This window comes from Portunus trituberculatus, chromosome 47 (genome assembly GCF_017591435.1).
Source record: "Portunus trituberculatus isolate SZX2019 chromosome 47, ASM1759143v1, whole genome shotgun sequence".
Lineage (NCBI taxonomy): Eukaryota > Metazoa > Arthropoda > Malacostraca > Decapoda > Portunidae > Portunus > Portunus trituberculatus.
Genome location: NC_059301.1, coordinates 36,237,585 through 36,261,723, shown reverse-complemented (window position 1 = coordinate 36,261,723; position 24,139 = coordinate 36,237,585). Strand labels below are relative to the sequence as shown.

The 24,139-nt window shown below is 37.0% G+C and overlaps 1 protein-coding gene across 11 annotated transcripts in view; it reads left to right on the top strand.

The window, feature by feature from the left end:
* Positions 1-24,139, top strand: part of LOC123520535 (protein transport protein Sec31A-like) — a 123,384-nt gene that overhangs the window by 58,380 nt on the left and 40,865 nt on the right. For 5 of the 11 annotated variants that reach the window (XM_045282869.1, XM_045282870.1, XM_045282871.1 and 2 more), the window contains 6 exons: positions 9,633-9,839; positions 9,944-10,115; positions 10,228-10,376; positions 13,772-13,942; positions 14,419-14,556; positions 15,103-15,192. In XM_045282869.1, the coding sequence (XP_045138804.1) occupies positions 9,633-9,839; positions 9,944-10,115; positions 10,228-10,376; positions 13,772-13,942; positions 14,419-14,556; positions 15,103-15,192 (927 nt within the window). Of the gene's footprint in view, positions 1-9,632; positions 9,840-9,943; positions 10,116-10,227; positions 10,377-13,771; positions 13,943-14,418; positions 14,557-15,102; positions 15,193-16,087; positions 16,115-24,139 lie in introns of all 11 variants that reach the window. The other 6 variants (XM_045282880.1, XM_045282878.1, XM_045282879.1 and 3 more) reach the window with 3 other exon arrangements.

The window sequence follows — 24,139 nt, the reverse complement described above, 5'->3', positions numbered from 1 at the left end:
GTGGAAAGGGTACAGAGGCTGGCAACAAGGATGGGACCAGGATTCAAGGAGTTAGACTATGAGGAAAGACTGAGGGAGCTGGGGCTGACCACATTATAGGAGAGAAGAACAAGAGGTGACATGATAACTATGTATAAATTGGTGAACAAGATTGACATATTGGACAGAGAATTGATAAAGGTGACCACAAGTAATCATCTGCGAGGACATGGAAAAAAACTAATAAAGGACATCTGTTTAAATGACGTGAGAAAGTACAGTTTCCCGCATCGTAGAATTGATAAGTGAAATAAACTGAGCAGTGATGTCGTTGACGCTGTGTGTGTCAGTCAGATGAAAGAGAGATATGACAGGAGTAGACAAGGAGACAGGACACAGAGAGCTTAGCTCGGGCCCTGTAATACACAAATAGATACACAAATAGGTAAATACACACACACACACACACACACACACACACACACACACACACACACACACACACACACACACACACACACACACACACACACACACACACACACACACACACACACACAGAGAGGAGACCTGATACAAGTCTATAAATTGATCAACGGAATGGACCAAGTGGATAATGAGAAACTGATCCTGAGAGAAGAATATGACACCAAGCACAAGATCGCATAGTAAAAAGCTGAGAAAGGAAGATGTCTGAGAGATATAAAAAATATAGTTTCCCGCAGAGATGTATTGAGACGTGGAACAGTTTAGATGAAGAAGTAGTGTCTGCAACGAGTGTGCACACTTTTAAACTAAGATTGGATAAGTGTAGATATGGAGACGGGGCCACACGAGCATAAAGCCCAGGCCCTGTAAAACTACAACTAGGTAAATACAACTAGGTAAATACACACACACACATTACAACTAGGTAAATACACACACACACTACATGGAAAAAGAAATGATGAAGAAATTGATAAGTACTATAATAAGACCTAGATTGGAATATGCATGAGTAGTGTGGACCTCTCATAAAAAGAAACACATAAGGAAATTGGAGAGACTACAAAAAATGGCTACAAGAATGGTTCCAGAATTTGAAGGGATGACATATGAGGAGAGATTAAAGGCTATGGATCTACCAACCTTGGAACAGAAAAGGGAGAGAGGGGATTTTATACAAGTTTATAAATTGATCAACGGAATGGACCAAGTGGATAATGAGAAACTGATCCTGAGAGAAGAATATGACATTTGAAGCAAAAGATAGCATAGTAAAAAGATTAGAAAGGGAAGATGTATGAGAGATGTTGAAAAATATAGTTTTTCATAAAGAAGTGTTGAGACGTGGAACAGTTTGAGTAAAGTAGTAGTGTCTGCAACGAGTGTGCATAGTTTTTAAGAAAAATTGGATAAGTGTAGATATGGAAACGGGGCCACACGAGCATAAAACCCAGGCCCTGTAAAACTACAACTATGTAAATACACACACACACACACACACACACACACACACACACACACACACACACACACACACACACACACACACACACACACACACACACACACACACACACACACACACACACTTTATGAAAATGGGAAGAAGTAGATACAGACCAAACATGGATTACAGGCTGGGTGATAAGAAAATTAAAGAGACCAATGAGGAGAAAGACTTAGGAGTAACCGTGCAAAACACCTTGTCACCGGAGAAACACATTAACAAGATTTTTTGGAAAACATACAACATGCTTCAAAATATTGGCCTTGCATTCCACTACCTAGATGAAGGAATGATGAAGAAGATATTATGTACCTTAAGACCCTAGTTATAATATGCAGCATGTGTCTGGTCACCGCATATGAAGAAAAATGTGAAGAAGGTGGAAAGGGTACAGAGGCTGGCAACAAGGATGGTACCAGGACTCAGGGAGTTAGACTATGAGGAAAGACTGAGGAAGCTGGGGCTGACCACATTAGAAGAGAGAAGAACAAGAGGAGACATGATAACTATGTATAAATTGGTGAACAAGATTGACATACTGGATAGAGAGTTGATAAAGGTGACCACAAGTAATCATCTCCAAGGACATGGAAAAAAGTTAATAAATGACATCTGTCTAAATGACGTGAGAAAATACAGTTTCCCGCATCATAGCATTGATAAGTGGAATAAACTGAGCAGTGATGTCGTTGACGTGGTGTGTGTCAATCAGATGAAAGAGAGATATGATAGGAATGGACAAGGAGACAGGTCACAGAGAGCTTAGCTCGGGCCCTGTAATACACAAATAGGTAAATACACACACACACACACACACACACACACACACACACACACACACACACACACACACACACACACACACACACACACACACACACACACACACACACAGAGAGAGAGAGAGAGAGAGAGAGAGAGAGAGAGAGAGAGAGAGAGAGAGAGAGAGAGAGAGAGAGAGAGAGAGAGAGAGGTGCTAATCCCTACTGCATGTGCTGCCTGCTTTCCTTTCCCCCTCATCAGTCTTCCCTTTGTGTCTTTAGAGGGAGAGAGTAGGTTACGACACGTTAGTAGGTTATGATCACAAACCATTAGAGCTCATTTTATGGAAGAGGCTGCCAGACTCTCGTCCAATTGTGTAGAGGAAAACGAAACAAAATATCGTCAATTTATTTTGGTCGATTCCCCTAAACTTTTTGTGATGAGCGTTGGGAAGGAGCCATCATGGCAGTCTCCCATTTTATGACTGAACTGGACACTCTTGAGTCGTTATTATTGTGTTGAAGTGAGATAATTATGCAGTGAAGTAATTATTACTCATCTTGTCCAGCTTTATACCTGTCTAAACATAATCTTTTGTTATAGTGTTATTGTGAGAGTTTGAAAAGATCATAGCAGACTTACGATAATATAGACATAGGATGGAGTAGCATGGGATGAGGTGAGGGTTTAGGAGGGGCAGATAACATGTGTGATGAAAGGGAGGCTAGGGAGGATGGAGTAGCATGGGATGAGGTGAGGGTTTAGGAGGGGCAGATAACATGTGTGATGAAAGGGAGGCTAGGGTTCAAGATCAAGCTGTCAGCCACAACTGTCTGCAATTATACATTTGTTTCTTGTTGTCTTCTTTTCTTGAAGTTTCTGATTCTAATTCTCATCAAATTTATGCCTTTAAGGATGTAGTTATTTCTAAAATATTAGAGAGCTAAATGATGCGTGACTCCTCTTGACGCCTGGTCATGTACTGAGTCATTGAGTGAGAGAGAGAGACACCAAAGGTTGAAATTTATTAATAGAAAAAAGTATTCATATATGTAAGATCTTTTGCATAGACACAAGTGTGAAGTGATACATAATTTTTAGAGCGTGAGTCAGGCTATGACGCAACTGCATGAGACATTTAAAAATGGCTTCCTGATGGGAAGGGTATTTAGTTATCAAAAAATAAACTGCACCATGTGATAATTTATGGTCTGAAGATTTTGGAGACACAATAATCCCAAAATAAATCTTGCACTGCTCCCCTAAAGTCCAAGTTGAACTCTCTCTCTCTCTCTCTCTCTCTCTCTCTCTCTCTCTCTCTCTCTCTCTCTCTCTCTCTCTCTCTCTCTCTCTGGGGTGGGTGGGGGGGAATTCGTATAAGTTGGACATTCGCGTTTGTTGGACCAACCTTTCCCCCTATTGGGTTGAGTTAGCAAGGGTCAACAGTATATGGACTAGAAGGAAAAAAGAATCCAGGGAAATTTGTGAGGGAGAAAGAGAAAGAGATGGTAAAGCATATCATTTCAGTGGTTCATTATGAAGAACAGAGTCTTGAGAAAGAAAATAGAAGAAATATAAAGATTTGGTAAATATAAGAAGAACATAAGAACATAAGAAAGGAGGGAAGCTGCAAGAGGCCGCCAGGCCTATACGAGGCAGTCCCAATGTGCTTAATCTACCTAATTCCATCTATATAGTGAAGGAACCAAAAAAATACTAAAAGTAAAAATGAGATTGCAAGTGGTAATGTTAGCAAGGACTGGAAAGCTGGCTGGAAAGATAAGATATAACAAGAATTGGATAAGGATAGCTATGAACCACAGAGAAAGGGGAAAAGAGAGGACTGAGAAGTGAAGCTAAAGAAAAAAAAACGAGAGAAGGATAGAGAATGAGAAGAAGAAATTTTACTGGAGAGTGTGCTAGACATGAGGCTGAAAAAAACAGTATATTTAGGAAAGGTAAGGAAAGCATTACGAGTCATGTATACAAACATAGATGGATTTATATCAGGAAGCTTGGAAGTGAGAGATTATATATTAGAAAATAGACTGAACATGGTATGTATAACAAAAACAAAGTTGTGTGAAGATGTTCAAGTGTATTTTAAAGGGTAGGGATATAATGTGATTATAAAGATAGGAAATGCAATTACAGTGAAGCTAATTTTGTAACACTATGGAAATACTTCTAGCAAGCAGACTGAACCAACTTTTGATAGCAGAGGAAACCAATGACATGTAGAGAATTTTAAGAGAAAAATGCAATGAAGGAATAAAGAAACATGTACCAATCAAGAAAATTAATAAATCTAGGCACAAGGAGTGATTTGACATAAGATATGAATGAGCAACAATAGAGAGAGAAAAAGCTTGGAATAGATGGAGAGGAAATAAAAGATATAATCTTTGGATGGACTAAGTACAGAAAAGAAATGAGTTTGTCAAGATTGAGAGAATGGAACAGAAAAACTATGAGAGAGATATAGTGGAAAAATGTAAGGACCAGCCTAGATTTTTCTATAGATGAAAAACAAAGGAGAAATAAGCAAACTAAAATTCAACAAGGAAATGTATGGAAACCAAGAAGAGATGGCAGAAGTGATGGAACAAATGCTTTCATTCTCTTTACAAGAGAAAGTGATTTTCAATATCAAATGCCCATGGAAATAAATGATGGTGTTCAGGAAATCCGTTTTTTTTTTTTTTTTTTTTTTTTTTTTTCTCTACAGTAAGGCCTATAGCGCCTGTAGGCACACTTGAAGAGTGTATGGGAAGCACTGTTCAGCTTCCGCCCATTAGTGGCGCAGGCAATTTTATTTATAGTGGTACCCATATTAGGGCTCATATCACTGCCCAAGCTCATCTTGAGTGTAACCACCTAGAACCTGGGTATCATGGTGATATGTAGGTAACTTTAAACCACTCGACAAATGGCAAAGTGTTTTAAGGCTGTACGTGGTGGGATTCGAACCTACACGTGGACGTCTGCCTGATCCCACGCTCACCACCTTATCCACTATGCCACTGCCTCCCTAAACCTCCCTAAAGTGTCTGAAGAAGTGAAGAAAATAATGGAAAAACAAGATGTAAGGAAAGCTCAGGTCCTGATGGAGTGTCAAATCCGATTATAAAGGAATGCAGTCACCAGTTAGCAGACAAAGTCCAATGTTATTGTGAGTTCTTTAACAGAGTAAAGTACCAATAGACTGGAAAAGAGCTGATGTTGTGCCATTACTCAAGGAGGAAGCAGAGGACCAATAAATTATAGATCAGTGTCATTGACCAGTGTAATAGGTAAAATATGTGAAAGAATAATAATCAGTAGGTGGATGGAATATCTGGAGGAGAAAGGTATGTTGACAGACAATATAGCCTCAGAAGAGGAAGCTCATGTATTACAAATTCAGTAAGCTTCTACTCAAGAATAACAGACATAGTGCAAGAAAGGGATGGTTAGGTGAACTGCATCTACTTGGATTTAAAGAAGTTATTCAACAAGGTCCCTCACTAAAGGTTATTATGGAAGCTTAAACAGAAAAGACAGCCATCGGGAGGGCTTCTGAAATGGCTGGAAAACTGTGAAAGATAGAGAAAAATGTGAACAAATATAAGAGACAATAATTGTCGTAGAAAAGTGTTCTGTGGAGTTCTGCAGGGCTCTGTATTAGCATCAATAATGTTTGTGGTCTAGGTGAACAATATATCAGAAAATATAGACAGTGACATTAGTTTGTTTGCAAATGGTGCTATGTTGATGAGAAGAGTGAAGAGGAGAAAAGATTGTGAGGCATTACAAGACTTAGACAAAATAGTGGAATGGTCATGAGATATGAAATATCAATATATACAAAATAATAGAATGGTCACACACATGAGAAATTAAATTCAATGAAAAAAAATGCAGCGTATTAGAATTTAGAAGGAGCAAAAAAGACTGAAGGGTGGGGAATGAGGAATTTAAAAAGAAAACTGAAAAAAAGACCCAGGAGTAACCATTGCAGATAACATGTCACCAGGGAAGCACATGAATAGAATTACTGGAGATACTCACAATCTTTTAAGGAATATAAAGATGACATTCACTTTAGACAAAGATATGATAAAGAAAAACTGATAATGACTAATATGTCCTAAATAAGAATACACAGCAACATTATGGTCACTTAGTAAAAAGAAACACATAAGGAAGCTAGAAATTAAACAAAGCAGCAGCAAAGCCACCTTCGAGTTAAAGTGAAGTATTGTATGAAGAAAGGCTATGAATACTGGGTCTTACAATATTAGAACAGAGGAGGGAAAGAGAAGATTTAATAGTAGTGCACAGAGTGATGAAAGGACTGAAAAAAATTATATAAGAAAGACTTAATAATTTGAGACACTGGTGACACATGAGGACATTGAATGAAATTAAGAAAGAATTGCTGCAGAAGAGATATCAAGAAGTTCAGCTTTCCACAAAGATTAGAGGTGTGGGATGTCCTGAATAGGAGAGTTGTTGAAGCAAGAACAGTTCAAAGTTGTGTTGGATTTTCATAGCTATGGAGATGGAACAGCATGAGCATAGGTCTTTTCCTGTATGTTACAACTTGGTAAATACAGAGAGAGAGAGAGAGAGAGAGAGAGAGAGAGAGAGAGAGAGAGAGAGAGAGAGAGAGAGAGAGAGAGAGAAGAGGATAAGATTGCAAGGAATGAGCCAGGAAGGGGAAAACTTTACCCTTCTTCCCCTTGTAGAGAGAGAGAGAGAGAGAGAGAGAGAGAGAGAGAGAGAGAGAGAGAGAGAGAGAGAAAGGGAAACAGAATGGGAGGGGAATTGTACCTCTCCACAGTTCTGTGTCCTATCCCTCTTTTACTTTTAGTGATATGGGATAAAGAGAAGGAAGAGGAGATAAGGAGTAAGAAGATAAGGAGGACAAGGGAGGGACCGTGGAGTGGGAAACTGTAATGTAGGCAATACCAGTGAGACTTCATTCTGGTTAAAGTGTTGTGCATGGTGTTGCTCATGTATGTGATTGGTGGGGATAGGGATGGTAGGAGGTGTAATAGAACCTCAAGGACAGTATATGCAGTCTTTAGCTAGTTCAAAGACTGAGTATGGGGTCATTCAACAGCAACTAAAACAGAATGTTAATATGATGCCCATGTAGGTATCATTGTATATTGTACAGATGCATCATGATATCTATGTAGGTGATGTCATATTGAAGTGGTTAAAATTGTATGCAAAGTACAGTGGAAGCTTATTTACCAAACTAGAGTTTTTCCCAGAATGGTGTTTAAAATCAGAAATATTAAAATACTTAAGCTATTTTCTCCTTAGGAATCAATGTAAAATTGGTTAATCCATTCCCAGACACCCGTCCACCTTGTCTTAACAGTTTATGGCAGAGGTTCTCACTGTTAAGAGGACTGCTTCACAACATCTCCAATTCAGAAATTATTTATCCCAAAGGGATGTATTGAATGAACTTAATGATACAGAACTCATCAGAAGGCACTGTTTAGACCATGCAGGTGTTCTCTTTGTCTCTGATCTAGTGAGGGAAGCCTTATAGAGAGGACCAACACACCACCAAAATTATGGTGATTATAACATCTTGCTGCTGGGAAAATCTACCGAGAAAGAAAATGCAGTTGTGCACTAGTGATGGCATTTAAGGGGCATTAAGAGAGCTACAGGTGGCTTGGGAATGCTCCCATATTGAAATCTGTTTGTGTATATCAAGGCTCATTAATGAGATCACAATTAACTGATTTATTTTAAAGATTGAATAACTGACTTAAATTGTTTCTTGACTCTAAGTATATGAAAACAAAGGATAGATTTATAGAAACTATAGGTAAATATTTAACAGCAGCATTTGTTTTGTCTTCTTGTAGTATTTTAAATCCAGTTTTTTTCCAGAAAATAGTTGTACAGCAATTGAAGAAATTAATTCAAAATGTCATTAGAAAATCAACTTGTTAAAAAAGGGAAGCGTTTGTTAACTGAGCTTCCATTGTATTTCTTATGGAAGTGATATGTTGCTTAAAGCTAAGTACAGTCAACTCTCGATTAACATGAGTTTGAATAACATAATTTTTATTTAACACGACGGTATTTAAGGAGATATGATCAAATAACGGGATTTATTCAATTTAATGCTGGGTAACTTGACTTGATGACATCACGTGCACCCACACTGTTTCTTGGGAGAACCACCTGAGATGCTCTTGGCTGGATTCTTAAACAATACCTTCCACCTATGTCAGTTGAAAGCTTCCATCCAGGAGAAATTGGTAATCTTAAGAGCGGGTGCTGCCTTCCCACAGCTCAGGAAGGCAACGATCAGGCAGGATTTACCTTCACCACGAAGATGAACCAAGATTCATGTCTTCGTCATTACCTTTTCATAAGTTTTGTCTAAATATCTATTATTATTTTTTTTTGTGTGAACTAATTGATTTTAGAAACATAAAATGCATAGGTTACCATTCAGGTAGCCTACTTTACAAAAATTGTGTTGCAAACCAACCCAGGAACAACAACATCACCACTATCAGCTTCAATCACTACATCTCCATCTCTCAAGTTTTCTATCAGAATTCTACTTAACTTATGATCAGTTGTATGTCTTTGTCGCTTGACACATTTCCATTTATGTAGATAGCTGGCGGACTGTCCTCTTCTCATAGCGATTCTCTCTTGTGTCAAGGCCACTATATGGCTATTTAGAAGCACTCTTTCCTGGCTCACCAAATCTATTAATAAATTATGCTATGCAGCAGTAATAGGACTGATTCTCTTCGTAAAGTTTTTCATGTTGCCTTTGGTGGAATGGTGAGGCTGTGTGGGCTGAACTGCATGGCTCAATCAGCTGAGGTAAACAAACACCACCAAATTGTACTCATTGTTTATTTTGTTAAATGCACTTATAATAAAAGTATGAATATGGAATAATATTCCCAGCATATAAAATCATAAAATCATATGGCAAATCACGTTTAATTGATAATTTTCCAATTTCCCCGGCAAGTAAGATTTGCAGGTGAGAATGTGTGTTTTTATTGTTTCTGCGAGCTAGGATTTTTTTTTTTTTTTTTTTTCTTTTCTTTTCTTTTCTTCTCCCCTTTTTTTAAGGTCTGAGTAAGAAAGTCTACAAAATAGGCAGACTTTCCCATTGGCCAGGAACATAAGTCCCCCATTACCATTGTTTTGTGTGGCAAAGTTATCTTTAAATTGTGCAATTTTGAATAACACTACATCTCCAGGAACATAACCCTTGCATTAACCATGAATTGACTGTATAGATTAGATTCTTTTTCATTTTAAAAGATCATATTTACATTAATGTAGACTCACACTATTATTAGACCATGGATCTTGCATTTTGATATTCTCTGAAGCCTCCCTTGTGTAGACTGCAGAGCTGGAGGGTGAGGGGGAAGCCACCTCAGTACCAGTGAGTTTGGAAGTGGAAGTGAAGGAGGGCAACAACCAAGGCCTTATAACTCAGGCCCTGCTTGTTGGTGACTTGGAGAGTGCTGTGGACCTTTGCCTTAAGGATGGCATGTATCCACATGCCCTTACCCTTGCTGCTCATGCTGGCCCTCACCTCTTTGAAAAGGTCAGTACATTTAAGGGGGGAAATGATAGTAACCCCTCTTTGTTTCTTCTGTAGTTTGCTGTGAATATTTTATTCATCCACTTACCTTCATCTCAAATCAACAGACAAGGGACTCAGTACTGAAGCGGGTGGATGGGAGCCTTGCATCTTTGGTGGGAGCTGTAGTAAGAGGTGACCTCACTACTATTGCCACCACTACCAAGCTCTCCAACTGGAAAGAAGCTCTGGTAGCCATCCTCACTTACTGCAGCAATGAACAGTTTTCACAGCTTGCAGGTCAGGAGACATAGTAGGATGATATGAAGTGCAGTGCTGACAGAAATATTATCTTGGAGAGTTAATGTGATCAGATGTAAGTGTTTTAACTAGGGAACTAATTTTACATCAGAGGCCCTTGGAGAGCGTTTGGAAGCCAAGGGTGACTCCGAGGCCTTGCTGAGTGCCATGATCTGCTATGTGTGTGCTGGCAGCTTGGAGAAATGTGTGTCTTGTTGGATCAAAACAAGGCCAAGCACCAACAAGCCCCAGGACCTGCAGGTGATTATCTTGGTGCAGGTTGCATCTATCCCAGTCATCTTTTATTGATTCTTTCACTGTGTGTGGTTGTGTAAGTTTCTTTTATGGATGTGTAGAAATTTTTGTGTGCATGAGGGAGGAAAGAATGTTAGATGTCCTAAAGAGAGGAAAGAAGAGAGTTTGTGTTAATGTATATGTGTGTATTAGTGTATATATATATATATATATATATATATATATATATATATATATATATATATATATATATATATATATATATATATATATATGTGTGTGTGTATGTATATATATATATATATATATATATATATATATATATATATATATATATATATATATATATATATATATATATATATATATATATATATATATATATATATATATATATATATATATATATATATATATATATATATATATATATATATATATATATATATATATATATACATATATACATATATATACATACATATATACACAGTATATATACCGTGGAGACTCAATACTTGAACTTAATTCGTTCCAAATGGCTTTTCGAGTATTAAAAGTTTGATTATAGATACCTATAAATCAGGTAATTCGTTCCAGACATTGCCAAACCCAGGTTTAGAAAAAATTAGCGGGTTAATTTTGCAGTCGCCGCTAGCATTGACGCACAGAAGCAACGGGTTAGCCTGTCTTTCATGGGGTTGTGTCCTCGCAAACACTTCTCTTCCTTTGTTATATAGGTCTTTTTTTTTTACAGGCCAGTTTCATCACAATTAAAGATCTTTTGTGGGCTTAAGTGCTCCTTATCCACAAATTTCTTAAATTCAGGGGGAAATTTTTCAGCAGCAGCGCTGTCAGCATTTGCGGCCTCGCCGTGTCTCACAACAGAATAAATTCCAGTTCTTTTCTTGAAATTCCCAAACTACCCCTTACTTGCTTTAAAATCATCATTGGAGTCAAATGTAGTATCAGATATGAGATCATGATGCAGCAGCCTAGCCTTTGCACAAATTATGCCCTCTGACTAAGAATCACCAGCCATCTGCCTTTGGTTTATCCACTCAACAATTTTTCCATTTCTTCCACTGCCGCAGGTCACTTAAATTGCCTTTTCACACCAATCACCACATGAGCTCTTTTAATGAGCTCTCTTCAATATTGTGGCTGCAGTAGATTTAGCCATACAGTACTCAGTTGCAAGATTGGTTATTCTTCTTTCTTTCTCGTATTTACCAATAATCTTTTTCCTTTCGATGGCTGTCACAACATTCTTTCTTGTAGGCTTATTCTCACCAGTAACAAGTCTCTTTGGTGCCACTGTAAGCTTCTAAATGCATAGAAAAACTCTGGAGAGAAAGCATAGGGCAATGTTATTCGTACGACAGCGAAGGATCAACTGGCTGTGGTGGGGCGGTGGGAAGGGAGAAACCCTTTGTTTACAGCTACGTGGACGGATGTTCGACTAGTAGGTATTTTTTTAGTATTAAGTTGAACTTTTGCGTTCAACTATTAAAAAGTTTGACTATTTAGACGTTCGAGCATTGAGTCTCCACTGTATATATATATGTGTGTGTGTATATATATATATATATATATATATATATATATATATATATATATATATATATATATATTCAGGTAACTCTTGATTTACATGATAGATGTGGTCCAAGAGGCATATCAAAATTCGCGTAAAACAAACAGTAATTCTCATAAGAAACAATAGATAATAGGGGGGATGCTGGATGTGGTCCAAAAAAATTCGTACAAAATACTCTATTTATTTGGCTAAATTAACATGTTTTTATTATATACCATTCTAAATACTAGAAGTGTATTTAAAGTAAAGGGGAAAGCAAGAAATAATAAGAAAAAGCAAAAAATGATAAGAGAAAACAACAAAACAAAGAATACGTAAACAAAACACTCACTGCGTCACTGCCTTCACCAGTCACACCACAGTCAGTCACCATCTTCCTCTGAGCTTTACCACTTTATAAAAAATTGACTTATCAAAAATAACCCCACATGCAGAAGAAGATGAAGGATGTTTTGGGGCCATCTTGGTGAATAATTATAGGCAGATTGAAGAGATTCTGTCTGTACTCAGTGCTGGCAGACTGGAAATGAGGCATGAGATGAGCGGGAGCTGGATCCAAGAAACTTTCACCATGTCAGAGCAACCTCCTGCCGCGAAATGGCATCCATGAACGCTTGGAGGGACAGTAACGAGGTTGCTATTAGGTTGCTCTCAGGTTGCTGGGAACACCACCTCTGGAGGTGGTGTTACTGTCTTATATATGCATTTATGTTCACAAAACATTTCTATTAGCTTTTTACAAACTTTGCCTCCCAAGAAAGGATTGTTTTGTAATGCATAAAGTGAAATCTTACATGGAATACCAAAAAATAAAGCAGAGATGAGATCGGCCACAGATGAGACGGAGACTCGCGGCGACTCGGCCACTTTTTCTTCTTGTGACCCTTTTAGCTTGTGTGTTGTTTTCACCATGATATTTATGTTTCCACTCCTCTATTGCCTGCTATAATGGATATCATATCTTAGTATTCATATATGCTCATGCCATGAGGATAACTTAGACTCCATGGCACTGAGTGATAGTGAATTACTAATGAAATACCACGGTATTTCATTAGTAATTCACTTAGTATTTCCACACACACAGTTTTGTTAGATAGGCTGGAATCAGAAGCTTTTCGTCTCATTAACTCCCCTCATTCAGCCTCATTCTCACCACTGGAATGTTGCATCTCTTACTATCTTTTGTTGCATCTTTTGCTATCTTTCATCACTATTTTCATGCTAACTGCTCTTTTGATTTTGGTAACTACATGCCTCCTCTCCTCCTGTGGCTTTGCTACACAAGGTTTTCTTCTTCCTCTCATCTCTATTCCATTCAACTCTCTAATACAAGAGTTAACCATTATTCTCAATCATTCATACCTTTGTCTGGTAAAATCTGGAACTCCCTGCCTACTTCTGCCTTTCCATATTTGTACTACTTAAATTCTTTCAAGAGAGAGGTTTCAAGACATTTGTCACAGGCTAACCTTTGTTATCTTCAAGGGAACTGGCAATTTTTTATCTTTTATTTATTTTATTTATTTATTTATTTTCTTTTTTCTTCCTTGACCAGCTTGCCCTCTTGTATAAGAAAAAAAATAATGCATTTCTCTCAAGTTGTGTGTGGTTAGATACAAGTGTTTGTTTCTTCACTTTAGTGAATGTGTGCACATGCATAGGTGGTGCATGTTATGTTTTAGTTTTTTTTTTATTTGTGGATAATTAACAAATTACCAGTTTTAATGTTGATTGAGTAACTAGAGTATTTAAAAGGCAGGAAGATGTGGATGACTGATTTGTTGAGTGGATTTTGCAGGATCTGGTGGAGATCATCATGGGTCTACAGCGTTCACTGTCCTGTGCAGGCCATTCGGTGAATCTGAGTGAGGGCAGCACAGTTAGCTCTCTGCTCTGCCAGTATGCTTCCCTCCTTGCTGCACAGGGAGTGCTAAGGACAGCAGTCTCCTATCTCAACTCAGCCACTCACGTTAGTCAACAGTCACTACATTTTATTAAGTTTTGTGCACATAACCACAGTACATGGTATGCTCTGGATTGGTTATCCAAACTAACTTGTGTATTTTAAGCCTCTTGATAATGCTTGAAGTACCACTAAATGAAGTAGGGAGCAAGATTGATTTGTTGTGATACATTTGCTAAAGAAATTGTTCTTTTATTCAGAGAGTTCTTTACTTAAGATTAGAGTGTAACATAATAAAATCTAAAAATTACAATGTAAATTATACATTTTGTTCAGTCATTAAAGCAGGAAAAATGCATTTCATGCATAGCAGATTAGTATTTTAAACTTGAAATATTGACTGATAAACACATGCATACCATTCAGAAATGTGACTTTAGAGAGGAACTACAAACATGGTATAGAAAAGATGGTAAACTTTTTAGTTGTACTCTATAAAGACAATATTTTTCACTTAAGTGTTACTTCTGTTATCACTCCAGGGTGAAATGGCTGCCTTGAGAGACCGCCTCTACAGAGCTCTGGGTTATCCCACAGGGAGCAGCACAGCCACCCCTGCCACATCCCATCAAACAAACCAGAGGCGCACCTCCACCCCACATGCCTATGGCCAACCACAGGTTAGCTCTGCACTTCTTAGTGACTTTTATAGAGTGGATTAAGCAAGTGTTACTAAATGGAAAAATGGAGAGGGCATTGCTAGTGGCCCTGGTACAGTATTAGGTTCTGAGTGATAGAATTGTAATCATGATTTCCCTGAAGCTGTGATGATTTACATTTCAAGACAATTTTATCCTTGTAGTAGTGTACTACTCTGAGCTTCCATAAACATTGTGATTTTCCCTCTTCTATCCAAAGAAATACCAACAGAAAGTGTGGATATGAGGAGCAGGAGTGGATGTGGTCCTTTTTAATGAGCTGTGCTAGCTCTTAAATAAATGGTTCCATTTCCTAGGGTAGTTATATAATTTGTGACTCACATTTTGAATCTGAATTACTTATACTTTCAAGTATTCAAAGTGAGGCAATGATTAACATGATCTCAGATAATAATTTCTAGATTTTAATAAAGGCATTAGTCATAAAAATGCTTGTAAGGATGCTTGATGGATGACAGCAGCAGGATTATATAGTAGTAATGATTTGATTCTTTGCTCAACACCAAGAGTGTATCCATGGGATACAGCAGTGACTATCCTTGGAGTGTTAAGCGACTGTGGCTTCATCCCAAGGTGGAGGTGTCACAGTTCTGCCTGGTTAAGTATTAAAGTTAGATAGTGGGAATTAACACTGTAATTGGTTCTTATGCAGGATCTGTAGCTTGATGCTTGTGGTAATTTGTCAGTGATGTCAGAGGTCTTGTATCTTTTCATGGAGTGTACTGATATCTTATTTAAGTGTAAAATTGTGTAGATTACTAATAGATATATGTGTGTATGTGTTTGTGAGCATCTTTTCTTTCTCTCTCTCTCTCTCTCTCTCTCTCTCTCTCTCTCTCTCTCTCTCTCTCTCTCTCTCTCTCTCTCTCTCTCTCTCTCTCTCTCTCTCTCTCTCTCTCTCTCTCCTGGCCTATGGATAGATAAATTAATCATTTCAAATTAATGAAGCTTTGGAATTATTCTTTAAGCAAGTATGGTTACCTTCATGTGACATTGTGGTAAACCATAGGGCCATTGGTAGCAATGCTCTCCAAGGCACTGTCAGGCAGAGTGTGGTATATGGCTGGGGAGAAAAGATGGCACTGTCAGGCAGTGTGTGGCATAGAATGGGAGAAAAGATGGCACTGTCAGATGGAGTATAACATAGGATTGGGGAAAGCAGATGGCACTGTCAGGTAGAGTGTAGCATATAAGACTATGGGGAAATGAGATGATAGTAACTGGTTTAGTTGTCTAAGATTCCACTATCTTTACTGGAGTGGCATAATCTCTACAGAATGGACAACTGAACAACTATACAACATGTAAGCTTATATTTAATTATATATATATATATATATATATATATATATATATATATATATATATATATATATATATATATATATATATATATAAATTTATTGATGATATGCACTGATGATATTTATGTGTATATAGAATAGACTAAGCTAAATGAGATGTATTTTCCTGGCTTACCACTGAGGTGCAGCAGCCTTCTGCAGCTGTGAATTTCTTGGTGAGTGGTACTGGTAGTGCTTGAATGCTGGTTTGCTCACACTGATGAGTGCTAGGAACACAAGCAGTCATGCCACTCACTCACTGAAGTGCTTTGCTATAAATGGGACTTGTTAGTTGCATGATTATCTCTGAGCTATGCTGAAATTAAGTTGCAGTAAAGATTTTCTTGCCTTTAATTTTGTGTCAGTTATTATGTCTTGAAAGAAAATTGGACTTTGTAAATTATAAAAGTTCCTAAGTGTCAGTTTCAACATCTTCATATCATTATGTATTAATGAAAAATGTCTGAAGTCCTCACTTCTGCAGGTGTCTTGAATATGATAGAGCGTTGCAGCAGTACAAAGACCTACAGAATATTATATCTTGTTGCATTTTATGAATGCTAATGATTGAATGGTGGACTCTCACTATATTGATGCACATTTTTCTGCATGATATGCAACAAATTTTGATGCCACACAATTTGTTAAAGACTTCTGTTGCTTTTATGACCATTTTAGTTGTATTATATTATTTTTTTTATTTATGTTCAAGTAGCCTTTTGCCACACTAAGAAACTGTTTGCTGTTCAAACCTGTCTACCCTTACATTCCTCAGGAAGGGAAGATCGGAAACACAGCAAGAAAGAGAACGTGCATTGTTTGTGTATTGATGAAAGTGCTTCTCTGGAATGGAGCATGATATTTGTTAGAAATTGTTCACACAAGTAACTTATTTTTGGGGAGATCTAATTGCAACAAAAGTCCCAAGTACCATGTTGCTTTTAGTAAATAGAAGGCAGAATTTTTATATAGTTATAATCTGCTTATGCATAGAGTTTTCACTCTTAGTAACTTCTCAGTGGTGCACATTTTTTTTTTATGAGTGTGCGCTTCCATGCTGTGTGACACCATCTCAATCTAAGGTGACACATGTGCACTAGTTTACAATTTACAATTATTGTTACATAAATACTGTTATTAATCAGTTGTTACAGATATGCTCTTATTAATTAGTAGTTACTAGAACAACAAATTATGAAATACATGTGATACAACATAGATTTAAAAAAACATGACAAGCCTGGTTTTTGGTATACGTACCTCATAAGTGACATGGAGACTGTCCATGCAGAAAATGAATTCAGTGGCAGAATCATTATTAAAGCCTGATTTTTTTTAAATGTGATATTTGTATTTACCAATGCCAATGTTGCTGATTCTTAGTACACCTTATTTTGTAAATCACTTTCAGCTGTGATGTTAGTGTCAGTTCGTTGAAGATAACACCAGTTCCTTAGATAATTGTTGGTTTGTCCCAACAAGAAACACCAATGATATTCATGATTCATATATGATTAAAACTAATGAAATATATCATTAGTTTACGTTAAAATGATATTCAGCATGATGTGGAAGAGATAAAGGTGTTTGTAAAATCTGTGCATTTGGCTGCCTTTACTCATATGAGTTATGGTTCATTTACATTGTGCATATCACTCACCAGATTGAAAGAACTATCAATTTCCACTACCACTCCAAGATTTACAGCATCTCCACATGATAATTTTATGAATTATGTAAAATCTTATGCTTTAGTTATTTTTAGTCAGAAACATGTTACATGCTCTACTTGGCTTGGGAGACCAAACAACATTACATAGTAGAGGGAAAAATCATATTTATTTTATTGTATATAGCACATCATATTGATCATGTGAAATTTTGAAATTGATTGGCAAATAAAAACAAGATAGGCTCCATACAATACAGGTGTAGGAGATTGTAGGCTACGTGGAGGCTGATTAGTTGGTTATAAGCTGGTATGTATGTGCATCTCACCAATTTCAAAATGAATTACTGTGGTAATATTTTAGAGACCTTTCTTACTGTCATTGCTGATTGTTTTAGTTGAAGTCTTTTGCAGTCACATTTGAATAGTTTTTTGAGGGTTATAGGGGAGGTGGGTTTTACATTTATTCATATACTATACTTCAGTGAAAAAAATGGAACCAAAACAGCCAATAATGATAATTGTAAAGGACTCTAGAATATTACCACCACTATTTCCAGACTGATTGTGATACCCACGTCAGTTAATCTCATAACCACAAGTACAAAACTCCATACAATAGGCTTAATAACCAGATTTTAATCTAATTATGTATAGAAGCTGGCAGCCAAGAAACATTTCTTGTATGGCTTTGAAGACAATTGTAAACAGTTGTTTCATTGTTGACATTTGCAGAATGTCTAGAATTACTTCATCTTGTGGATGAAGTTTGAGGAGGTGAGGTTTGCCAGAGTGGTTTCCAGAGACTGGCAAAATCCAGTCATGCCTGACTGAGGAGCAGCTCTCACCTGCTTGTACACTCCAACTACAAGAGATTAGTGAATATATAGCTATAGCCACAACTATGTACAAATAAAAAAAAATTCTAAGTAAATAAATAGATAAATAATTAAATACAGTCAACTGGATTAATTATTTTTGAAAAATTAGAGAACTAGATGACACATGACCCCTCTTGATGCCTGGCCATGTACTGAGTCACTGAGTGAGAGAGACACACCAAAGGTTGAAATTATCAAGAGAAAAATATTCATATTATATCTTTTGCATAAACACAAGTATCAAGTGATACATCTTTTTTAGGGTGTGAGTCAGGCTATGATGCAACTGCATGAGACATTTAAAAATGGCTTCCTGATAGGAAGGATATTTAGTTATCAAAAATAAACTACGCCATGTGGTAATTTAGGGTCTGAAAGTTTCGGAGAGACAATAATTCCAAAATAAATCCTGTACCGCTCCCCTGAAGTCCAAGTTGAACTATCAGCCTGTTTTGTTTTTTTTCTTTTGTGGGGGAGGAGGCGGGGTTGGAATTCATATGTCCTTCCTGTTTGTCGGACCAACCTTTCTCCCTATTAGTCCAAGTTAGGGGGGGTCAACAGTATATTCATAGAATGCAAATGCACACTTCAAAATAGATTTTTTAAGCAGGGAAACTGTAAAGCATTATCAGCTAATTGCTTTGGTGGGTCTTTGAGACTCTCCCAGAGCTGCCAGTTTATGTGAGGAGTGCTGTTGTTATTGGATCATCATCTCCAAGTTTAAGAAATACATTTCCAAAGTTATTAGGACAAGATATGCCATAGGATTTGGTTTTGGGATTTACTAACACCAATGTTTGAAAAAGTAGGGTTTGGTTTGGTACTTTCATTTCACAATCCACTACATGGCAGGAAGAGAACAGAGGGTGCAAACACAAAGAAGTTGGAGAGAATCATGAGCTGTCCAACCCTGAAAAGAAAAATAAGAACATAAACAAAGTGAGTGTTAAAGCAATAGAGTAGGGTTGTCAAAACAAGCAAAAATCTACTGATTAAACAAAGTAATGATGATGAAATAGAGCAGTTGTGGAAACCAGCAGGAATTTATGGGGCATAAATCTCACTAGTGCAAGTACTTCCTTACACTTACTCCCTTGATGCTATGTAATGCAGTAGTAGTAAGGTGACATGTTACTGGACAGGATTACTTTATGAAACATGTTTGAGCACATAGATAGAGGTAGTAGTAGTAGTAGTAGTAGTTGTAGTAGTATGGTAGTTCTCAATAGTGTATTGACTTACCCACTTCCTCACTTTGCTCTATATCTTGAAATGCATAATTTTTTAAAAGTGTTTGTTAGGCTTCTGATATTCTCTTTAAAGTTTAAAATTTTCACTTGCTGGAGATGTTATTATGAGTGCCCAATCTTGAAATATTTCAAATCCTAGTCTTTTATCTTTTTGAAGTGTAGGGGACTTTTGTTCACACACACACACACACACACACACACTAGTGTAATATGCAAGATGTGTGAAAGAATAATAAAGAAACAATGGATCGAGTTCCTTGAAGACAACAAATTGATATCAAATAGCCAATTTGGTTTTAGAAAAGGACGGTCTTGTGTAACTAATTTATTGAGTTTCTATTCTAGAATAGTTGATAGAGTACAAGAGAAAGAGGGATGGGTTGACTGCATCTACTTGGATTTAAAAAAGGCGTTTGACAAAGTGCCACACGCAAGATTACTGTGGAAGTTAGAGGAGAAGGGTGGCTTAAAAGGAAGCACATTGAGATGGATAGAAAATTATTTGAGGGGGAGAGAAATAAGGACGGTAGTTAAAGATATGAAGTCCAAGTGGAGAGAAGTAGAAAGCGGAGTGCCACAGGGGTCAGTATTGGCACCAGTACTTTTCCTCATTTATATTAACGACATGCCAGAAGGAGTGAACAGCTACATAAATTTGTTTATGGATGATACGAAACTGTGCAGAGTTATAAAGCAAAAGGAGGATTGTGAAATACTGCAAGAAGACCTAAATAAGATCTGGGAATGGAGTAAGAAGTGGGAAATGGAATTCAATGTGAACAAAAGCCATGTCATGGAAATGGGAAAGAGTGAAAGACGACCTGTGGGAATCTATAAGATGGGAGATGGAGTAGAACTGGAGAAAGTCAAAAAGGAAAAGGACTTAGGAGTGACGATGGAAGAAAACAATCAACCAGTAAGCCATATTGATAGAATTTTTAGAGAAACATATAATTTGCTAAGGAATATTGGAGTAGCATTTCACTACATGGACAAAGAAATGATGAAGAAATTGATAAATACTATAATAAGACCCAGATTGGAATATGCAGGAGTAGTGTGGACCCCTCATAAAAAGAAACACATAAGAAAATTGAGAGGCTACAAAAATGGCTACAAGAATGGTCCCAGAACTTGAAGGGATGACATATGAGGAGAGACTAAAGGCTATGGATCTACCAACCTTGGAACAAAGAAGGGAGAGAGGAGACCTGATACAAGTCTATAAATTGATCAACGGAATGGACCAAGTGGATAATGAGAAACTGATCCTGAGAGAAGAATATGACACCAAGCACAAGATCGCATAGTAAAAAGCTGAGAAAGGAAGATGTCTGAGAGATGTTAAAAATATAGTTTCCAGAGATGTATTGAGACGTGGAACAGTTTAGATGAAGAAGTAGTGTCTGCAAAGTGATAAAGTAAGATTGATAAGTGTAGATATGGAGGAACAGTTTGAACAGTAGTGAGGAAGTGGTATCAGCAAAGAGTGTACATAGTTTTAAAGAAAAATTGGATAAGTGTAGATATGGAGACGGGACCACACGAGCATAAAGCCCAGGCCCTGTAAAACTACAACTAGGTAAATACAACTAGGTAAATACACACACACACACACACACACACACACACACACACAGAGACACGGTTGAGCGGACGCACTGGCGCAGTTCCGACGATCAGCTGATCTTCACTACACCTGTTGTATAGTATTTACAGTGGCCTGGGCAGGTAGTGTGGACTCACTTCATGAAATCAATTAGTAAAGAATAATGAGTGAAAAGATATTCCATCCAAATGCAGACATGAGAATAGAGAAGGGCTGATGATGACTATGTCGGTGAGGAGACGCGTATTGAAGGGTTCGATACGACGACAACTTCACTACTTAAGAGAGTGTCAAATATTGAATGTAAACTAGATAAACTGATAAAGGAGAAGATGGAAATGAAAGAGAATAAAGAACAGGAAATGGAGTTTATAAGACTGAGAGAAAGGATAAGAAAAGTGGAAGAAAATGAAGCTAGGCTAAGAGCGGAAAACGAAGAACTAAAAAAGGAAGTAGCTAACTACAAGAAGCAGATGGAAGAAGGACTCGGTAAAGCCGAGAAAGAAAAGGAGAAGCTGAAAGATCTAGTAAACAAGGAAGAGGAAAGAGTACAGAACGTGATTAAAAAAGAAGTACAAGCATGGAGAGTCCAAGATAAGAAAGATAAGGCCGATTTTCAGGAGGTGATTCAAGAACAACTTAAAGAAAAAGAAGAAAATATGACAAACAAAATGATAGGAGTCCTCAAGACAAAAGAAAATCTAGTTAGAGAAATTGCAGAAAAAAGAAGAGTGTAGTCGTATTTGGAATAAAAGAAAAAAATATAAAATATAGACCAAAAAAGAAAAAGAAGAAATGAAATCAGTCAAAGACCTACTGAAGAATCTTAATGATGAAGATAGGCAGAACTTGGAAGAGGAAGTAGAAGAAATAAACAGAATGGGACCATATCAAGAAGGAAAAACGAGACCAATTAAAATACTACTAAAATCACAAGCAGCAACAGAAGAAATATTATATAGAACAACAAAACTTAGAGAAACAGAAGGCTGCAAGGATATCTATATAAAGAAAAATAGAAATGAGGAAGAAAGGAAGAGATACAATGAACTGGCAGCAGCAGTAAGGAAAAGAATAATGAAAGGTCAGAAGAGGAGAAGAAGGCATTTTTGGAGAATTCTAGGAGACAGGATAAGGAAATGGTATATAAACGAGAAGGAAGAGAAAAAGTGGAACAAGTTTAACTAAAAATGATAAAGGCAAAAGACTAAAAATGATGTATACGAACATAGACGGGTTTTATCAAGTAAATTAGAATTAAGAGATTACATAAGGAAAGAAAATCCAGATATTGTATGCCTGGCTGAAACAAAACTAAATGAGGCAATCAAAATAGATTTGGATAATAGGTATAATGTATGGAGAAGAGACAGAGTGGGTAAAGGAGGAGGAGTCATGATAATGTTAAGGAAGGAGATAGTGATAAACCAAGTGGAATGTGGGAAGGAAAAGCAGAAGTATTGTATATTAAGATGCATATTAATAAAAAGAGTTAACAATCATTGTAACATATGTGCCACCAAAAACAAATTCATGGACCAATCAAGAATATAAAGACATGATAGATGACACAATAAGGAGTCTAATGAGAATCGTTAAAGAAAGGAGAAAAGTGATATTAGTAGGAGATTTCAACTGTAAAGAAGTGGACTGGGAAAATTATGAAAGTGGTATGGGGAAGAAGCCTGGGAGAAAGATTCTTGAACCTAATGATAGACAATATGATGGACCAGAGAGTAAAGGAATGCACAAGATTCAGAGGAAACGACGAGCGGCGAGATTGGACCTAGTTTTTACAAGGGGTATACAAATGAATGATGATATAAGATATAAGTGCCCATTGGGAAAGAGTGACCATGCAATATTAGAAATAGATATAGAAGAAGGAAAGGAAGATAGAGACGATTCATACAAAGGAGACCGATTAAATTACAGAAAGGCTGATATTGAGAATCTCAAGAACTATTTTAAAACGTAGACTGGGAGGAGATGGAAAACTCAGAGACAATGCAAGACAAATATAACTTATTTTTGGAAATATACAAAACAGGAGTCAGGAATATGTCCCAAAATATAGACCTAAAGAAGAAGGAAAGAAAGATTGGTTTAATGCAAGGTGTGCTAGGGCAAAGGAGAAAAGAGATGGAGCATGGAAAAGGTGGAGGAGAAATAGGAATCCAACAAACAAGGAAAACTTCAAGGCAGCGAGAAATGAATATGTTAAGGTGAGGAAGGAAGAGGAAAAGAACTTGAAAAGATATTGTCGAAAAATGTAAGGAGCAACCAAAATTGTTCTATAGATTCATAAATGGAAAAATTAGGCAAAAAGAAACAATAAAAAGGTTAAAAGGAGAGAACAGGATAGTGGAAGACCCAAAAAGTATGGCAGAACTATTAAATTAAAAATTCCAGGAGGTCTTTACTAAAGAATCCAAATTTGAGAGGCCACACGGTAATAGAGACAATCTATATGAAAGAGATTAAAGTAACCAAGTTTGAAATAAAAGAGTTAATGAAGGAACTGGATGAAGAGAAGGCAATGGGACCGGATGAAGTCTCAGGCAGAATACTGAAAGAATGTAGGGAAGAACTAGCAAGTCCTATATACAACATCATAAAATGCTCAATAGAAAATGGAACAGTGCCAGTAGAATGGAAAAGAGCTGAGGTGGTTCCCATATATAAGAGCGGAAGGAAGAAGAACCTTTAAATTACAGACCGGTATCACTAACTAGTGTAATATGCAAGATGTGTGAAAGAATAATAAAGAAACAATGGATCGAGTTCCTTGA